The sequence below is a fragment of the Rhopalosiphum padi genome, chromosome 4 (genome assembly GCF_020882245.1).
Source record: "Rhopalosiphum padi isolate XX-2018 chromosome 4, ASM2088224v1, whole genome shotgun sequence".
In the NCBI taxonomy this organism is placed as follows: domain Eukaryota; kingdom Metazoa; phylum Arthropoda; class Insecta; order Hemiptera; family Aphididae; genus Rhopalosiphum; species Rhopalosiphum padi.
The window spans coordinates 37,271,533-37,289,712 of record NC_083600.1 but is presented as its reverse complement, the minus strand read 5'-3'; the positions used below and the strand labels follow the sequence as shown (position 1 = coordinate 37,289,712).

The window sequence follows — 18,180 nt, the reverse complement described above, 5'->3', positions numbered from 1 at the left end:
TTGTATTTAGTATAGGTTATTTATTAAATAACGCAAACTAAGTTTAATAGTTTATATTATGTTTGTAAAATTAATGAAAGAAATCATAATTCATAATAAAGGTACCAATTCATTAATTTAAATATAAATGTTAATTTGAGCAAACATAATGTCTCATAATACTCATAATCAATATCCAAAATATTTAATAATGTTGCCAATGTTGGTATTTACTTATATAACGCGCAGGAGATAGTTCTTTTATACGAATTGGACTGAAATATTGACGTGATAGAGTAATATATTATTATGATTATTGTGTATGAGACTATACACAACCAAATACAACATTACTATAAGGTGAAAACAACTTTTATTTAAGTTTCTCTCGTCCTAGGTATCCTTAAACAGGTTGAAAAAAATAAACATTTTTAAATTCATACAAGCTGTTACACAACATTATATTGTAGATACAAATATTAACGTCTTTTACCGGTTTTAACTTTTATAAAATTTGAAATTTGAATTTCTAATGCATGAAAATTGGATACATTTGTACAAGGCTATATATATTTATAGTTAGATATTATTATTGTAATGCGTAACAATCAAATATCTACTACATATTATTATAAGAACATTTTTCTAAAGCTCGGCGTGTATTGGCAAAATTCCGCCCGCAAGTCGTACGTGCTGCAACTCATAGCTAAAAATTACAATATAAAAAATCGTATAAGAACGTTAAAAAGTATGATCTACCTAATCATTATATAAACAGCACATCGCTTACATGAAGTAAACGGTATACAAAATACAAACATAATATTATAAGTTATAGCTAAAAGTCATGTCTTAAATACGATTCGCAGCGACTGAAATGTACCGTGTGGCTATGTATGACTGACACGCACACCGGCAGGAGTAGGTACCACACACGTGTGCCGCGTACACGAGGGGAACTTGAGTAATATTATTTTTTGATTATAATTAATGGGACGCGACGACGAAGATTTATTTCGCGGCGGACGTAGTACGGTCGAAGACGACGATGTCATCGCAAACCGCAAAACCGGATACGTGCGCCCAGTCTATAATACCTAAATACACACACACCGTGTGACTTACCGTCAACGGCTGGCATGTATTACACAGTACACACACACACACACACACACACATAACGGGCGCGCGTACAACCGGATGCGGACGTCATGTGTTTTGTCATCTCCCCGAATGCACACGGATAGAGAAGGCGACCCATTGTAGTCGGTTTATATACTTCTTTAACTTATACATTTATTATTATTTTCACAAACGTGCACTGCACGTGTATATACACCTAGTATATAGTATATATACACGCCGCGTCCGCACTTCCTCCGCTGACGTAAAAAAAAAAATGATAAAATACGGGCGTGAAGGTGTTTTTTCTTTTGTGTACACACGTTGAGCGTCGTACGCCGCGTACCCGCTGCTGCTTCTTCTTTTTCTTAGTCTCTATACTCGCGGAAACGCATCCGACCCTCGGTTAACCATACACACACACATGTATAACACTGTTTTTTTATCTTCTTCACAAGCGCGACTTATGAGTCACACGGTCGTGCAATCGGAAAAAAAAATGTCAGTACGGCGACCAACTTTCGGCGGGAAAACTACTCTCTAGGGAAACGTCTCTGACGCTAGTACAACGTACTGTAGAAATGTACTACTAACAAAACGAACAATTAAAAACACAAAAAGTTGTTAATATATTTTTTCGTCAAACACCAACGTATGTAATATATAATAATATAATTCTCAATGACACTTTCCGCGTGTTATATTATTTTTCTACGCACTACTTTCTATAAATATATACTACTTACAATCTAAATATATCATCAATATCGTCTAAGTTTTAATAATAATTTAAATATTTAAAATAGTCAAAATTAAAATAATAATAATAATAATAATAATAATAGTTAATGTGTCACAAATACAAATCAGTGTTCATGTCTATATAATAAAAAATGTCCATTATGGCCGTATATGATATTAATATATCAAGTAAATAACCATATAAAATAATAATAGGTATCTATATAAATTTATGCATATTAAAATCGCTAATTTATTGATTAGAAAAAAAAATATATAATAATAATAATTAAATAATAATAATAATATTTGTAAATAAATATATAATAATCTCATTAATGTATATGTTTAATATACATTACTTTAATAACGCATAAATATTTTTTTCTCACCGTAACAAATTGGACTAGCATTTATATTGCATATAATATTTCTTTAACAGCTAATATATATAGTCATATATAGCTGCGATTGAGTATCTGGTGATGAATACATTTTAAAAGAGAGAAAAAAGGGAGTAAATGTGTTTAAAAATGTATATAAATTAATTATATATGTAAAATCTTAGCGTTTTTGGCCTAGCAATGACAGTACACGAAGACGAGACGATAAAAAAAAAAAAGAGTACAACGTAATAAAATTAAATGATTTTACGATTATTATTCGAATCTATAGTTGAACCGAGTTGTTTGTTATAGTTTTATTGACCTTTTCTATCTGAGTTCGTATAGATGCAGGGAGTAAATAATTATTACGTACGTTGTTACACACACAAACACTACTCAGGACGATTGTTAAGTTGTACAAATATTTATGTGTCGAATGTTTTCTCTTTTTTTTTCTTATTACTCGCATTAATATAACATAATATTTATTTTACATGCACACTCGAGCATCATGTATTGTGAGTGCAAAACTCGGACAACAACACGCAAACAATATAATTTAATAAAAATAAAAATAATATATGTACTCTGTTACAATAAATTACGTTGTGGACCCGTAGTGAGCGTCAAGTTTCAATAAGTCTAAACAATATTATTATAGGTATTAAAATATAATAGGTACAAAGTGATCGTTGGCAGACGTGAAACCATACGCCACGAGCACTTTGAACGGAACGAAAATGAAATAAAAAAATTAATACACTTTTAATATTAATAACCCGATTATACACCCAAAAACCTTAATTACGCGCGGATTTCGTGTAGCAAATGAGACGATTCATAACGTAGACAGATGTAGAAGGAAACGGACAAATGGTCTTTTCTGTAGTTGTACGAGTTGTGGGGCTAGAGATCGTTGCGATTTAGGTACAATGTTACACAATATATTATAATATCGATTACGATTTATGATACATCCCCCCATCACGCACAATAGTTGGTCAATTTCGTAGTCAATTTCTTTCGTCGTCGGGTGGTTGATTGAAACTATTGTTCTTTTGCTGCTTTTGTTGCTGGTAATAGTGATGATGGTGTTGCTGTTGCTGTTGTTGGTAGTGGTGATTGCGATTATCGCCTTTCAAATTTTTTGTACTATGTTCTGAAATCAAAAAACACATTAAATTTAATTAAGAACAATTTATTTTAAGAATATGGTATGGGAACATTTTGGAGTGTATAAATGTGAAGAGTAAGATGTACACGAATTAATTTTGCTATAACACGATGGTCTGCACTTATTTTGCAGAATTTTGTTCTAACACTTCAAACATAGAATTTGCTTGTTTTTTTGTTCAAATTTAAAACTAGTAATTAAAAATTATAACGCGACCTATATGTACCTATTTTGAATAAAAAGATAATTATAATACGTACGTTTTAGTGTTTGGTCTATAATTTCGACCGATCAAATAGTTTAGAGTAATTTATAATTTATATTTTTAGAGCAATAGTTATTTACTTTGATGGCTCCATTTATGTGAAATGCGGAGTGCGGATATTTTCTTTATAATATCATTATAATTTAATCACTATACGCGCGTTAGAAGTATATGATTTTTCCTTGACATTTATTATTTTTGGACTTTGTATAAACTATTGTCTAGGGCACAAGATTTGAATATTTGCGAATGATAAATACGCGCACTAAATACTTTCGAATTTGGACTTAGGACACCGCCGAAATCTATATAGTTGAATAAAAGAGGGACGGCGGTGGCGTGTCATGGTAAATATTTAACCGCTTCATAAACGCAAGCGATAAATAAATAAATATGTGCCCATTTACCGCGTTTAAATTTATGGCTCAGTTATATTTTCTAATAGAATATTACAACAGCGGATGACGAAGATTTAGAGTTTAAAAGCCATCAATGTTTCAGCCGTGATAAGGATATTATATTACATTTTATGACATGATATATATATATTTATATATACTATAATGAATAACCGTAAAAAATATATAATTGTTGTTGATACTATCAATAGGTTTTATACTATCGTAATGCAAAATATTTCACGATGGCAATAATAATAAATAGCAAAATATAATATATAGCTGAGCGGATGACAACCATGTCGATGACAACGGTTGCGCAACTTACTAGCCGGCCTATATTATAATAGTAGTTTATCATATTATTATTATTATTATATTAATCTTTTATAAACAGCTTTGTTTTATTCGTTGGGTACCGTAAATTACAACGTGTTACTTATACGCCGACGGAATCATTGATAAACCACAAAATTGGCGGTTTCCGCGTTAGAGCACGTTGTTGGTACATTTTAGTCGGTTTAAACCTTGACATTACGATACTTGTAGTGTACGCTCATGCGATTTAAACGTCCGAACACTGAACCATCTGATGTATTTACGATACATGTTAACGGCGATTCCCCGTTATTGAAGTATCACGCACTTTGGACTTGGAACGTTTTACCATAGTCTATCGATATTAATATATTATAATAAATTATAATATAGTTTTATGTAGAAAAGAATTTTTTCTCCTATGATACGTATATTATATTAAGTTATTATATATATGCACGTGTGCTTATGCATATATTGGTTTATCTCTGCTCTTTTTCGATAAGAAGTTATTATAATTGTACAACATTATTATAATAATGCGTACAATAATAATATGTAAAATCGTATTTACGTATATAGATAATAATATAATATGGAGAGAAAAAAATGTGCGTGATGTGTTGTTACAAGAGTTATTGTTATTACGATGCACACTGCTTGTTGACGTTTTGAACGTTAACAATTTTTTTTTTTCAAAAAATACATTAAAAATATTATACTGTAAATATAATATCACTTTTTTAACGTTCAGTTAGATGTTATAATAACGTTAGAGAAAAGAACACAATTATTTACACACGATTATTATTATTATATTAACAAAGTTTATGAAAAAAACTGTCATAAATTTATTTTTTACTTTCCAAGTGACGGAACCTCGTAAAACAAAAATCCGAACTGTCTTAATTCACTATGCTTTTAATATTCACGGTCATAATAATAATATATTGTACAAATTATTTATTTTACAGAAAACAGAAACTTTTCTCTGATGCCTAAAGAAATTGTAAAAAAAAATAAAACACATCAAAACGTTAATGTTTAAATAATATAAAAAACCTTTAATGGCTCCAAAAGAAAGGTATGTTAAATTTTAACAGCAAAACAAACACTTGTATGTTATATCGGTACATAGGTGCATATATAGTACAGCTAGGTTAGTTATATAGAACCCGGGATATGAAGTCAACTTATACATATACAAAACTATAAATTATTCATCGATATCGTATATATTATCTATACTATAATATTATTTTATACATAATTGCATAATGTCTTTACATTCGTCAAAAACGATCTATAAATATATACATATGAAGTTATAACTTAAAAATTATAAGTATTATTACACGACGGTGGTGATTAAATCATTCTTCCATACACATCGTTTTCTCAATATTACTAGTGTTAGATAAGACAATTGATATAATTATGTTGTTGTAATCTTGCACCAAACAAAAACAGCAGAAACTTATAAAATTGATCAACTAATTCTAAAAATCTACGAGGAATTCACAACAACCTACTAAGATCCCCAGTCTGCTGCAATCAACTGTGTGAAAACTGACTACGGGATAGATAGATAAAACCATTTTAAATTAGATAAATGACATAAAATGCATTGTCGAGTGCATCTAATTAAACAAATCTGAAGACTTAAACAGTTAAACGTCTTAAACATTCGAACACAATCCCTGCAAGACAATTTACTAAGTATGTCCAGCTATGGAGACAAACTATCGGTGTTTAACGCTCGTTGTATACATAAAATATACCTATATATTTATTGGATTAAGTTTGTATACAGAAAATTAAAGTTTTGCGATATAATTGCGTATAATCTTATTTAATGAAACCAAACGGATACGGGATTTAAAAATATGACTTAACGGAAATACGAAAAAACTATACGCGTGTGCAATGTACCAGGAATCGCGGAGATGACCTAATCCTAATGATGCGTGTTCTGCGGTGAGCACATCCGCAAACGCAGGAAACACGCTGTGTATTATATATCATGATATATACTATGTGCAGTGCACGCGTAACATACGACGGAAAAGAAACGGTGGGCGAGAAAAAAAATCTACTCGTTTTTAATGTCCTCCGCGGCAGCAGCAGCTGCTCGACTGCAAATTAACCACCTGTTGTACAGTGTATGCATACGTGTGTGTATGTATGCGTTCACCATCTGCAATTTTTTTTTCTTAACTAAATCCTTGTGAGAAGGATATGGATGTTTACTTATTTATTATTTTTTTTTTAAATCTTTTGTCCTCTGTGGCAACAGGTTATATGCGCGAGCGTGTGTTAGATAAAACACACACACACACACTGCACTTGCAGTGTATACTGTATATAGGGAACGACATGCATTTCGCCATTGTGTTTCCGAACGAAACGCATTATCGGGGATGGATATATACATCAATTCGCAGACGTGGTACGTCTCTCTGGTACGGGACAGTTAAAATAAAAAGTCTCGCAACTACTTTCCCCTTCTCCACTAACCCTCTCAAAGTGGTACACGATTGATTTTTCTCTTTGGAATCGCATGACGTATTACATTCGCACATAATATAAAATAATATAATATGATATGTATATCATCAACATATTATATTACACCCAAGTACCCAGCGGATTAGGAGGGACCTTAAACGATATATCTAGTGAATTCGGCGAGGAAACGGAGCAGTTGTTAGGCGCAGCATCGGCATTCGGCGTAACAACAAAACGTTTATCTGTGACCTAGACCTTTGTGACGGCTATAACCTTTTGTCTATTTTTTTTCTCGTTTTGCCCGGCCAATAAGAGAAGACACTGCGATAAATGCGATTGTACAGGGAGACAAAAGAAACCCATCGAAACGAATAATTCGGCATTCTGGTCCGGCGGCCGGTTTCCTCGTATCCTACTTCCATTGTTGGGTGCACATCATGTTATACACTATTACTATCATTGCGAACGATTATCGACAATATCGATTGCGTCACAGGACGATGAGAAAAACGTACATTAGATATATTAGGCGCGCGAGTCGGACAAATTGTGCGTGTAATTACGACGTCGCGGTGTAATTATGTCGGAAAAAATATGGAAATTCGGTGCTCCTGAAATCGGAATGATAATATCAAACGGTTGTAGAGAAAGAGTAAAGCGAAAACCGTACATACTATTACGTACTATAATAGTCGTGATGACGATCGGTTGAAATTTTAATTTTTTTTTTTATAATGGTGCGCACGATGACAAAATGCTATAATATAGGCGAGGGACGGCGGAGCGCGGAAACGAACGTTTTCTAGAACAAGCTACAAAGACCGCGGTTCAAAACAGGCCATTATGTTGTATTATTGTTTTTCAAGGTTAAACGACCAATTATTATTTTGTCTATGATAAAAAAAAAGTAACAATAATACACAACAGACCGATAGGTCGCCGTCGTCGACCGTCCGATTCCGAGAACCCAAATCAGATTGTTTATCTGGAAAACGACAACGTGTTACAACCGGAAAAAACGTATCATCGTGAAAAAAAAATTATACACGATACAAGTATAACACAATCATAATTATTAATATTAGTATGTACTATAATACATGTCAAAAAATATAATATATTTATATATATATATATTAGACGTAATAAATAATAATAATCGGCGGAGAACGGCCGCGGCTGCTACAGATAACGGCGACGACGCGCAAACGGAATAATAAAAAAAAATTTTATCACGTGCGCGTTGCAACACATCAACTCGCGTACCGAATAGAAGAGAGAAAACTGCTCGATAACAGTATCACATAATAATAATTATAATATTATCGTAAAATAATATAATAATGTTCATTATTTTTTTTTTTTTAAAACCAATATATATCATTATAATGGCAGTCGTGCGCGATACGAGGAAATCCGCCACTGATCGAGTATTTTGATTGCGTTGAAACCCAACAGTTTGTTTCGTCACCGCAACGACGGTCGTCGTTGTCGTATTGTTCATAATAATAATTATTAGTATGCACACATCGGTAAGAGCGCGTATTAATATGATAATGTTTTATATTATTTTCGTTTTCCACAAAACGTAAACCGGTCGACGTATTTTTTAAATTTTTTTTTATCTCGTCGAACAGAATGAAAAAAAAACCGAAATACGTAAAAATTAAAAAAAAATAAAATAAAACGATAATTCAAACATTATACGCGCGCGCGCACGCGCTCCGTCTCTTTCTCTCGCTGTAATCTAGATGAGACGGTGCGCGCAGTGTACGGCGGTGAGGGAGGCGTAGGTCGGCGGCAGGTAGGAAAAAAAAACTCGTCGAAAATAATAGTAATAATAATCATAATAATAATAATAATAATAATAATACGCCTTATTACGAGCTGCGTCGATCGCGTGGAGAAGGTGTATACGCGACGACCGATCATAAAACATAATAATATTCTACACGAGCGTACGTCGAGTTTTTCCCGCCCAATTTATATTTACGAGCGCGCGCGCACCGACGAAACGGTAGCTGCCGTGTCGCCGGCGCATTATTAAACGGCCTTGGCGGAGACATTCTCCGCGCGCGGCCGCGTGTGATATCGGCGACGCGACAGGGACACGCCGCTCCGCCGATTAGTGTTTTTTGGCCGCGCGCCGTCTAAAACCCGTTTTGAATACGATTTTTTTTTTCTCCGCAGATTTCCCCTTTCGTCGTTCGCCGGTGACGCTTTTTATTCCTTCGACATCCATCGCCGTTGTTACATTCGCGTTCGGTTTTTTTACGCGGAGCGCGTGCTACGCACAAGTTTCCCGCCAATTTTTTGTCACCGCGTACAACGTCTCATTCGCTTTCGCGTCGATTCACTCGTATATATTATGTACACACGCACACACATATATAAATCACTCATCATCACCACCCCGCCAATGAAAAAGGCCTTGAATTACTGTGCGCCGTATAAGTCGTTCGGTTTTTTCAAAAAAAAAAAAACACACGTGCACCGCGGACACGTTACGAACAGTGTGCGTGCTTTTTAATGTTATTCCAGCGACTCCGGTACGAGAAAACTATCCGGGTGTACAATAAATATAACGATAGCATGTATTATGTTGTATATGTGTACGCAATAGTTTTAGGAGAGAAAAAACTCCAGCCGTCCGTTTACGGACACGATGACACGTCGTCTCGTCGCCGTACGTTTTTTCGAAAAAAATACCGGTTTTCAAAAGTGTCACGTTCGATTTCGGCCGAGCGCGAAGAATGAAAAACGCGCGTTATTATACCGGTCGTATATATCGATCGTCGTTGTACGCGCGGCGCACGTCTCGTGCATTTTAAAATTTCAACCGACCCTCGCCCCCGCCGCACCCCCGACCATCATGTCGACGCCGACCTACCGACACACACACACAACCATTATTATACCTAACCTAAAATCATAAAAAAAGGATTTTTTTTTTTTTTTACTTCGATCCCGACGGAGATCGTATTGTATACTACATGTATAATTTATAATATAATATATTATCATGTCGGATTACCGAGCCGGGCAGATGTGGCGGGTGACTACCGTAGAGGTTTTGGCGGCAAAATACGTGCGTACGCCTTACAGTCCTTACATACGCTACCACCGATGTACGGCGTACGCGGACCTGCCGCGGGGCCGACGCCCGTGGTTCGTTCGGACGAGTACAACCGCAATCTCCCTCCATTTTTAAAATAATTTTTTCCGACCTGTCGTTTCCAACTTCAACCATAGACACGGCTCAACGCGCTTTGTGAGTGGTGATTTATTGATAATTTTTTTATTATTTGTGGTTATCGCGATTATTATGTCGCTAAAGGTTTACCTCGCGCGTGCTCGCACACATACACACACACACAATCGGATGTAATACTCTTTATTTATTTAATAAAATACTTTTCATATTAATAATAAAAATAACAATAACCTCGAACGCCGCGATACGTGTGTTTACGTAATACAACGACAACACCTAACCTCGCGCGACTCTATAGCCAGAGCTTTGTATTCACATACATACTGTCTGAGCACAAAAATTACCACTGTTGGATTTCTCGACACAGACGGCGATAACTCAAAACGGTTTTTGGAGGGACAAGATCGTATGCAGCAACAGGTGTGTAGGGACCGAGAACACGTGTTTGGAGCGACCGAACCGCGGATAAATAATTTTTTTTTTTATCGTATACGTTCGATTGTCGTTAGTTAAAACGTTCCGTAATGCGCTGCGACCGGTCACAGTAATTAATAGTTCTATACAATTTTTTTAATACCTGTCTAAAAGCGCACGAAATCTACAACACCACCGAACGCGGGTACAGCGGGTGGACGGGCGAGTCATGGACAGTATGCATTTTATTATTGTCGATCGACGCAATACTTTTATTTGTCACGAATAATACGAATTATCGCATGAAACATTGAAATGTAAAACCGCGTGCCTTTCGCCGAGGACGATCCAATTTTTCCCGCGCGTTTGTCTGCCCGCCCGAACGAACGAAATATCATAACGGCCGGCGCCGACGCGCCCGTAACTCGGCGCGAACAACGTCTACAGCTCCGATCGCGCGGCGGCCATATTATCGCGCCAACTATCGCATTGCCTAACGCCAGTCTACTTACCGTTGTTGTAATGATGATTCGGCGGTGATTTGATCAGTCCCGCGAAAAAGTTGCGCCGCTCGCTCGGCGACATGCCCACCGGCTCGTACCGGGCCGCGAACTCGATCCGTTTTCGCTCCATTTCAGCCTCGTTCCGCATGATCACCATGAGATGGGCCCGTTTCTCGGGCGGCCCGAAAATGCATCGGACGGCCGACGCCCGCTGCCCGTTGCGCTGTCTCAGCCACCGTTCGGCCGCCGATTTCTTACCGTTTCCGTTGACGTCTGACAACACCATGGCCGAAAGTCCGTGTGCTGGTGGTGTGTATGTTACTTGCTCGCGCCTCTGTGACGACGAAAGAATTGCACGACCAAGTCCGCGCGTTTATGTGTTTCGTGACTCGTGAGCCGGAGAACGTATTGACGAGCCGGTCGACGGATGATGGCGGTGGTAGCAGCGAAAAACGACGGTTTGAAAATATTATTTTTTTTTTTGAAAGGAAAAAAAAATACACAAGCTGTTAGGTTTTCGCGCGGACGACGACGGCGAGACGGCGGCTGCTGCTCGGCGGTCGTTGACGATTTTGAATTTGAAATTCGGTCGGTTGGATAACGGTCGCGCGCGCGCTCGACTGTGTCGATCGTTCCCGGGGGCGGACCGGCGGGGCGGGCGGCCGGTGCACAGTGTTGCCCCGACCGGTTTTGCGCGGGAAATCGACAACCGACGCGCGCTCTGCAGGCCGCCGTACGCCGCCGCCGCCGCACCGTAACCGCTTCGCAGCCCGCGTTATTGTACTAAAATATTGCGTTAATACTATTACTATTACTACTGCATTTACTATTACTACTCCTAATACTACTACTACTACTACTACTACTACTACTACTACTACTTCTACAGTACTGTTACGGCCTACGATGCGTTTTCGCGGGCCGTAGTCGTCGTCGAGTTGAGCGTTCACCGCCGCGAGATCGGTCATTACTTATTATAATAATTTTTATATTATATACGGCGGCCGTTAAAGATGTGACGCATTTTCAGACGTCGTCGGGTCGCAATTTCCGTTCACCTTTTAGTAGTTTTCGTTTTCATCGTCGTCGTCCATTATTGATATTGTTGTTGTTATTATTATTATTATTATTATTATTATTATTATTATTTCACTATTCACTTAGCTGTGAACAGCAATTGCAATAAAGAAAAAAAAATAAACGCTCCATTATGTGCCGGTAGTATAGATATACGATTACACGAACCGTTTGTAGTCTAAAATAATAAAATTCATTTCTTTAAGATTTTTTATCGGTACCTATCTAATCCAACCCGCAAGTATATGAGTAAATTTTTTTATTCTAAACCTCAATCTGGACTTTTAATGAAGTCCCAATTTTTAATTGGATTATATCGCTCTGCAAACGGTCTTCGCGATCAATAATTAACAAATATTATACAATAATAATAATAGTTATTATGTTAATATTGTACATTATTTATCACGTTATTCTTGTACTTAATGTTCTTTTTTAATGAATTTTTTATTTCTTTTCCTCTTAAACGTTTTGGATAATCGGTTTAATTGTTTAGGCCGTTGGTATTTAGGGCAAACGCTGTGCGTTTAGCGTTATAATAGAACGGCCCTATACAATGACCGCATTTAAACCGCACTACGATTACAAATCGGTCGTTTTGCAATATAACGCATCGGTCGTATATATGCCTACCCAGTACCTATATACATAATATACGGTTATAATTTTAATTTACTGTGGCAACATAATCGTTGTACGATACGCCGTGGTGCGGGTAATATACATAGCGCTAATACCATATATTTTTATTAAAATAATTTATGACACGTGTTTTCGTGTTCGGTGTCTAACGCGGCGTCCGTCGGTGAATCACGGGCGTGCAAGGGTAACGCTACGCCGCCGTAACATAATAAGTCGTAGTTACCCGCGTAATACTATCGTACTGTGTAATGTGTATACCATCGTGTACCTATGTCCTATATACGTTATACATATATTATTAATATTATACTTAATATTGTCTGAGACTCCGAGAGGGTGGCACGATATACCACAGTTGATTCCACGACAGATGGGCCGAGACTTGTTTCAATATTAAATTATAATTTAATATAAAAATAAATTATTATTTAATAATTCCCAAATCGTAATTCGGTTAATCCTAACAGACATATTGAATTCAAATAATTTACAAATGTACCTAAATAAAATAATTTTAAAATTAGCGATTGTTTTATAACATACATATTACATATGCATATTACCAAATTTAATGTATTAATTAATACATTTTTAAAACCACAGTTTTGTTTCTTTGGTAGTATAGTTACTTTATTATAGGCACCTATCATAATACATAATTGTTAAGTTTTGTTAAGTGAATATATTCTTGCTCTCTTGCAATCTCTAAAATAAGAGGTTTCACCTCAGCGGAGAGCAATGCTATATTTCCTAATATTTTACTATGTTAGTAACATTAATTAATTCTAACATTAAAAAATAATTATACGTCAATTATTTTCTTAGATTCGTTTGGTTTGTATCTATTTACGTCATGATTTCACCCCGTCATAGATTTAATCTGCAGATGCAGACGGGCGCCCATGTGTAATACTGCTGATACACCTGGACCTAACCTATACGAGCACCTCTATATATACATATTACGTTCGTGTATAACAATTATTAAAAATTAATCGTTCGTAGATCTCATAAATCTCGTTCAGTGCAAGAAGATTATATGACTGTGGGCGTAAACAAATATATAGGTAACCGCAGGCTGCTGCAGGATATAATAATCCAGGTGCAGGAACCCGTGGTCGATCGTATATCAGTTTGGTTCTCGCGACTATCACAATACCTCTTGTTACAAGTACGGTGGTACATTTATTTAAGGCTATGTATAAATATTTAGATGTGATGAGTTTTTTGAACATAAGACTCATTATTTAAAAAAAGATCATCGTTTTTAAAAATATTAAAAGAATTATATTTTATTGTTATTTAAACTTTTATTTTTTTAAACGATAATAACATTTTTCATTTCATTTTCCTATAAGCAGAATATTTTTTAGAGAACTTTGATACATAAAAACGAAATTTGAACGATTTTATATTTTATTTTTCAACAAATTTACGGTTAGAGACTGCTATAGAAACTTAGAGTATAGAATTAGAAATATATTGTCATTCAAAAAAAAAAATTAAGAAATTAAAATTAGTAAAATATCATTTTTTCCTTTAAATATGTTGTAATGACTTCAATTTATGTAAAAAAAAAAAATATATTTTCAAAAACATTATTAGTTTCCAAAGTAATGAATATTAATGTGTGTGATATGTTTTACGTTAAGATAATTATACACTGTGGTCTAAATATAATTACGTACTTAAACTATATTGAATACTTTCTATGCGTATATGATTGAAACCATCATTATGATGCACGGTTATATTTTACAAACAAAAAAATTAAAAATTCAAGTGTAAAATTGTTTTTGAAAAACCATACATCTGAAATCGAGTAATTATATTATAATGTAACTATATTATAGTATACTATTGCCTTTAACGAATTATAGTTTATTATAATTTGAATATTCGTTATTGACTTGCTTACTGCCACTCGACAACCACTACATTATTATATTGTATACAATTTATAACAATAAACATTAATTTAAAACACATTAACGTATCGTAATATATTATAATATGATGGTATATAATATACTATAAAGGATACCGCGGGAGTACCTACACGTGCAGTCTAAATAAGTGTAATAGTGTTGGCCGTTGGTGCTTTTAAAGACTATCCGGGATGGGATGATTGAGGCGGCGGGGTAACGACTGCTGCAGATGGAGTTCCGAGCAATGCTATCGGTTTAAAAAAGTTTTAACGCTAGTGGGGCACCCTATATCCGGGTAACACATGTACCGCATATACACGTGAATGTGTTCATTATAACTTATATATAAGTACATTATAATTTATAGATAATATACACGTATATACAATTTGAAATACCTTCTCGTCTACAGGATCCATTAATTGTTGATAATAATATGTGACGCATTGTAATATACTAATATATATACTAAATAGGTAGGTACTAATAAATAATTTGCGTCCTGTAGTTACAATCTGAAAAGGGGTTTTTTTTTATACAAAACTTTAATATTTAAGTTAAATAGGTATGTACTAAGTTTTCTCAATATTGTTATGGAATAGTATAATTATTTTTAAAGTATAAAAATGTATACAAAATAGAATTTTGTTACTACTTTACTAAGACCCAATAAGTGATAATTTAAAAAAACCTAAATTTCTACAGTTTAACAAAACAAACATTAGCATTAAATTCACAATCTTATTACTTTGTGTAGTTAAAAATAGTAATTTGATTTTGTTGTGTTACATTGTAGACTGTATTGTCTGTTTTTTTTATAAAATGCATAGGTATAATGCAATAGTATTGGACCATAATATGTAATATATTTATCATACATACATTTTTCAAAATATCATAGCGCATTTTCAATGTAAAATAGTTAAAATTAAAAATATAATTTTCCAAAAAGTATAAAGTATAAATGATTTTTGCATTGTTTTATTATTTATTCCAATGAATCTAATTTAATTTAAATACACAGACAAATTAAAAAACAATTAAACACATATATTAAAAATCAATATGTTTTCAAAATTTCAATTATTTTTTAATATGTTGCTTAAGAGCATTAAGTATTACAAATATTTAAAGAAAAACAGATTATTTTTGAATAACCTTAAAATACTTGTAGTAGTCAACTCTATAAAATAAATTATTATTTAAAACTTATAACTTATAAGGTATTAACTAAAAAACTAAATTATGGTTATAAATATCTTACCTATAAATATACATGTTTATCATTGTTTACGTGTTTATATAACGAATTCTAAAGAAATGCATTGCAATAATTTACTCTATAGTAAAAAAATAATTGTACATATATTTTATAGTCAGAAATATGAAAAATAAAACTGTGTAAGGTCTGAAATGGTTATTTGAATCTGATTGATATCTTATCTAAAACATTTTCCGAGTAAAATTAATCGATATGCAAAGTCATGAAATGTATCTGGTTATAGCAGTTAGAGCTGCTTATAATAAATAAATAAAAAAAATGTATTATATTATTTTAAGAATAATGCTTTTTTATTACTATTATTTAACATCGTATTGTTTGCGTTTTTTTACCCTCTTCTCGTTAAATTTGACAATACTTGTATTATGTTGACTATCTCGATTTTCGAGTTAAAAAAAAAATAACTCTTGAAAACAATTTGTTTAGCCAAAAGCCTTTTAGTGTGCATATTGCATCAAGTGTTTTATGTCAACGTTTTAAAAACAATTCAAGTTCACCCTACACTCTTATTAGTTCTTATACATAGTACATATAATGCAATCGTTAGAAATATTTTTAAAAACCATTTAAGACCATGGGAGTTTATTTACAATATAATTTTACGCAAACACTTCTGTTGTAAAAAAAAACACATACACTTAGTTTTAGTGAAACCTAACCCTCTAACTTCTTATATATATTTTACCTTTATTTATATATTCTGGTATTAACTATCAGATATCAGTCATGTATAGTCCATATGACTGTATAGGACTTATATACTACAAGGTTTTTTTTAAATTTATCAGAGTATATTGTATGACGATTAGCAATGTATGGCATATTTATGAACTTATGATTAAAATTTGTAATAATTTAAATGTATAGATATTATCTATAGGTTGAGAGATTAACTTCCGATTAACTAAATGTTTTACTTTAAACGATTTTTAAAAAGTAACAAGTAGAATATTTGAAAAATGTATTATCGTTTATAAATATATTTATATATTTATATGTATAATAGTTTCTATTATTAGATACCACGAATAAAAATTAACACTTAAAAAAATTTTGAATGTTGTATAATAAACATATTTTTATTTAAACAGTCTCATTTCTCGCAAATTTGTGGGTACATTTTAAATTTCTAATACGCCATTATACTTAGAATTCTGGTCCACCTAACAGTATATAATATACTCATTTTATATATATATATTTAATTGTATTATTTCCTGTTTCCTGTTTCTATTCAGTTATGTAGATTCTGATATTTTTACATAACTATATATATTTTGTTTTATCTCTATATTCTCCAAAGTTGGATTTCTTATTTTCCTCTATATCGTTTTGCACTATCGATACCTGCCGCAAAAAATGGTATAATGTTACGTATATTATTATATTCTTTAAAATATACCATAGTTGTTCCGTTGTTCCTCTACTCCGCACTAATAGAATTAAAAAAAAATAGAATACACATAATGTAATGATTGTAATGTATATAATTATTTAACCCATCATACGTAAATAAGCGTAATATAAATTGTTAAAATAACAATTTTGTAATTCAATTATCCAGCAATCATCTAAAATTAGTTTTACTTATCATGGTTTGCAAATTAAATCGTGGACTATTAGATGACGGATATGTACAGTATATACAAGAAACACAAACATGTTGTGTCACCAATTTGGAAAAGTTCGTGAAATTTTTTTCATTTTGTCTTCTATTTTTCAAAAAACGGCGAGTTGTCATTTTGGTGACGTATAGTGTAAACCCGGCATAATATAATATAGCATGTGGTCCATGTTCTCGACTATTTAATGAAATAAATAAATAAAAACTCAAACATAACCCTATACTTGCACGCAAAATATTATTATTTCGTATAGAAGGGCTCTTATATCTTTATTTGTATTTGATAAAAATCTATAACCGACTTTATGTACTATATTATGACGGTTAAAATGTTAAAAAAGCATACATGTTGAGCTGTAAGGATTTGTATTATAAATTTGTATTAAACACAAAAACCAAACGATTTTTTTAAGAGCTCCTACATCGATTGTTTACCCACCTACGTGAAATGAATAATAAAAATATAATAGCCGTGATCCCGTTTCCGCTTGATCCGCCCCAATGTGGCTACCAAATTTATTTTTTGAGCCGATTATATATATATATATATTATAAAATATTATTATTATATTATGTGTAACTAGTATACGATAACTACTGAAACC

General features: G+C 33.4%; 1 protein-coding gene across 1 annotated transcript; it reads right to left on the bottom strand.

The window, feature by feature from the left end:
* Positions 1-1,706: 1,706 nt before the first annotated feature.
* LOC132931037 (uncharacterized) lies at positions 1,707-11,674 on the bottom strand. The gene is made up of 2 exons (XM_060997228.1): positions 11,032-11,674; positions 1,707-3,387 (listed from the first exon to the last, which is right to left on the bottom strand). Exons 1-2 carry the CDS (start codon positions 11,306-11,308, stop codon positions 3,242-3,244), a joined length of 423 nt encoding a protein of 140 aa, XP_060853211.1. The 5' UTR covers positions 11,309-11,674; the 3' UTR covers positions 1,707-3,241.
* Between the last annotated feature and the right edge of the window lie 6,506 nt (positions 11,675-18,180).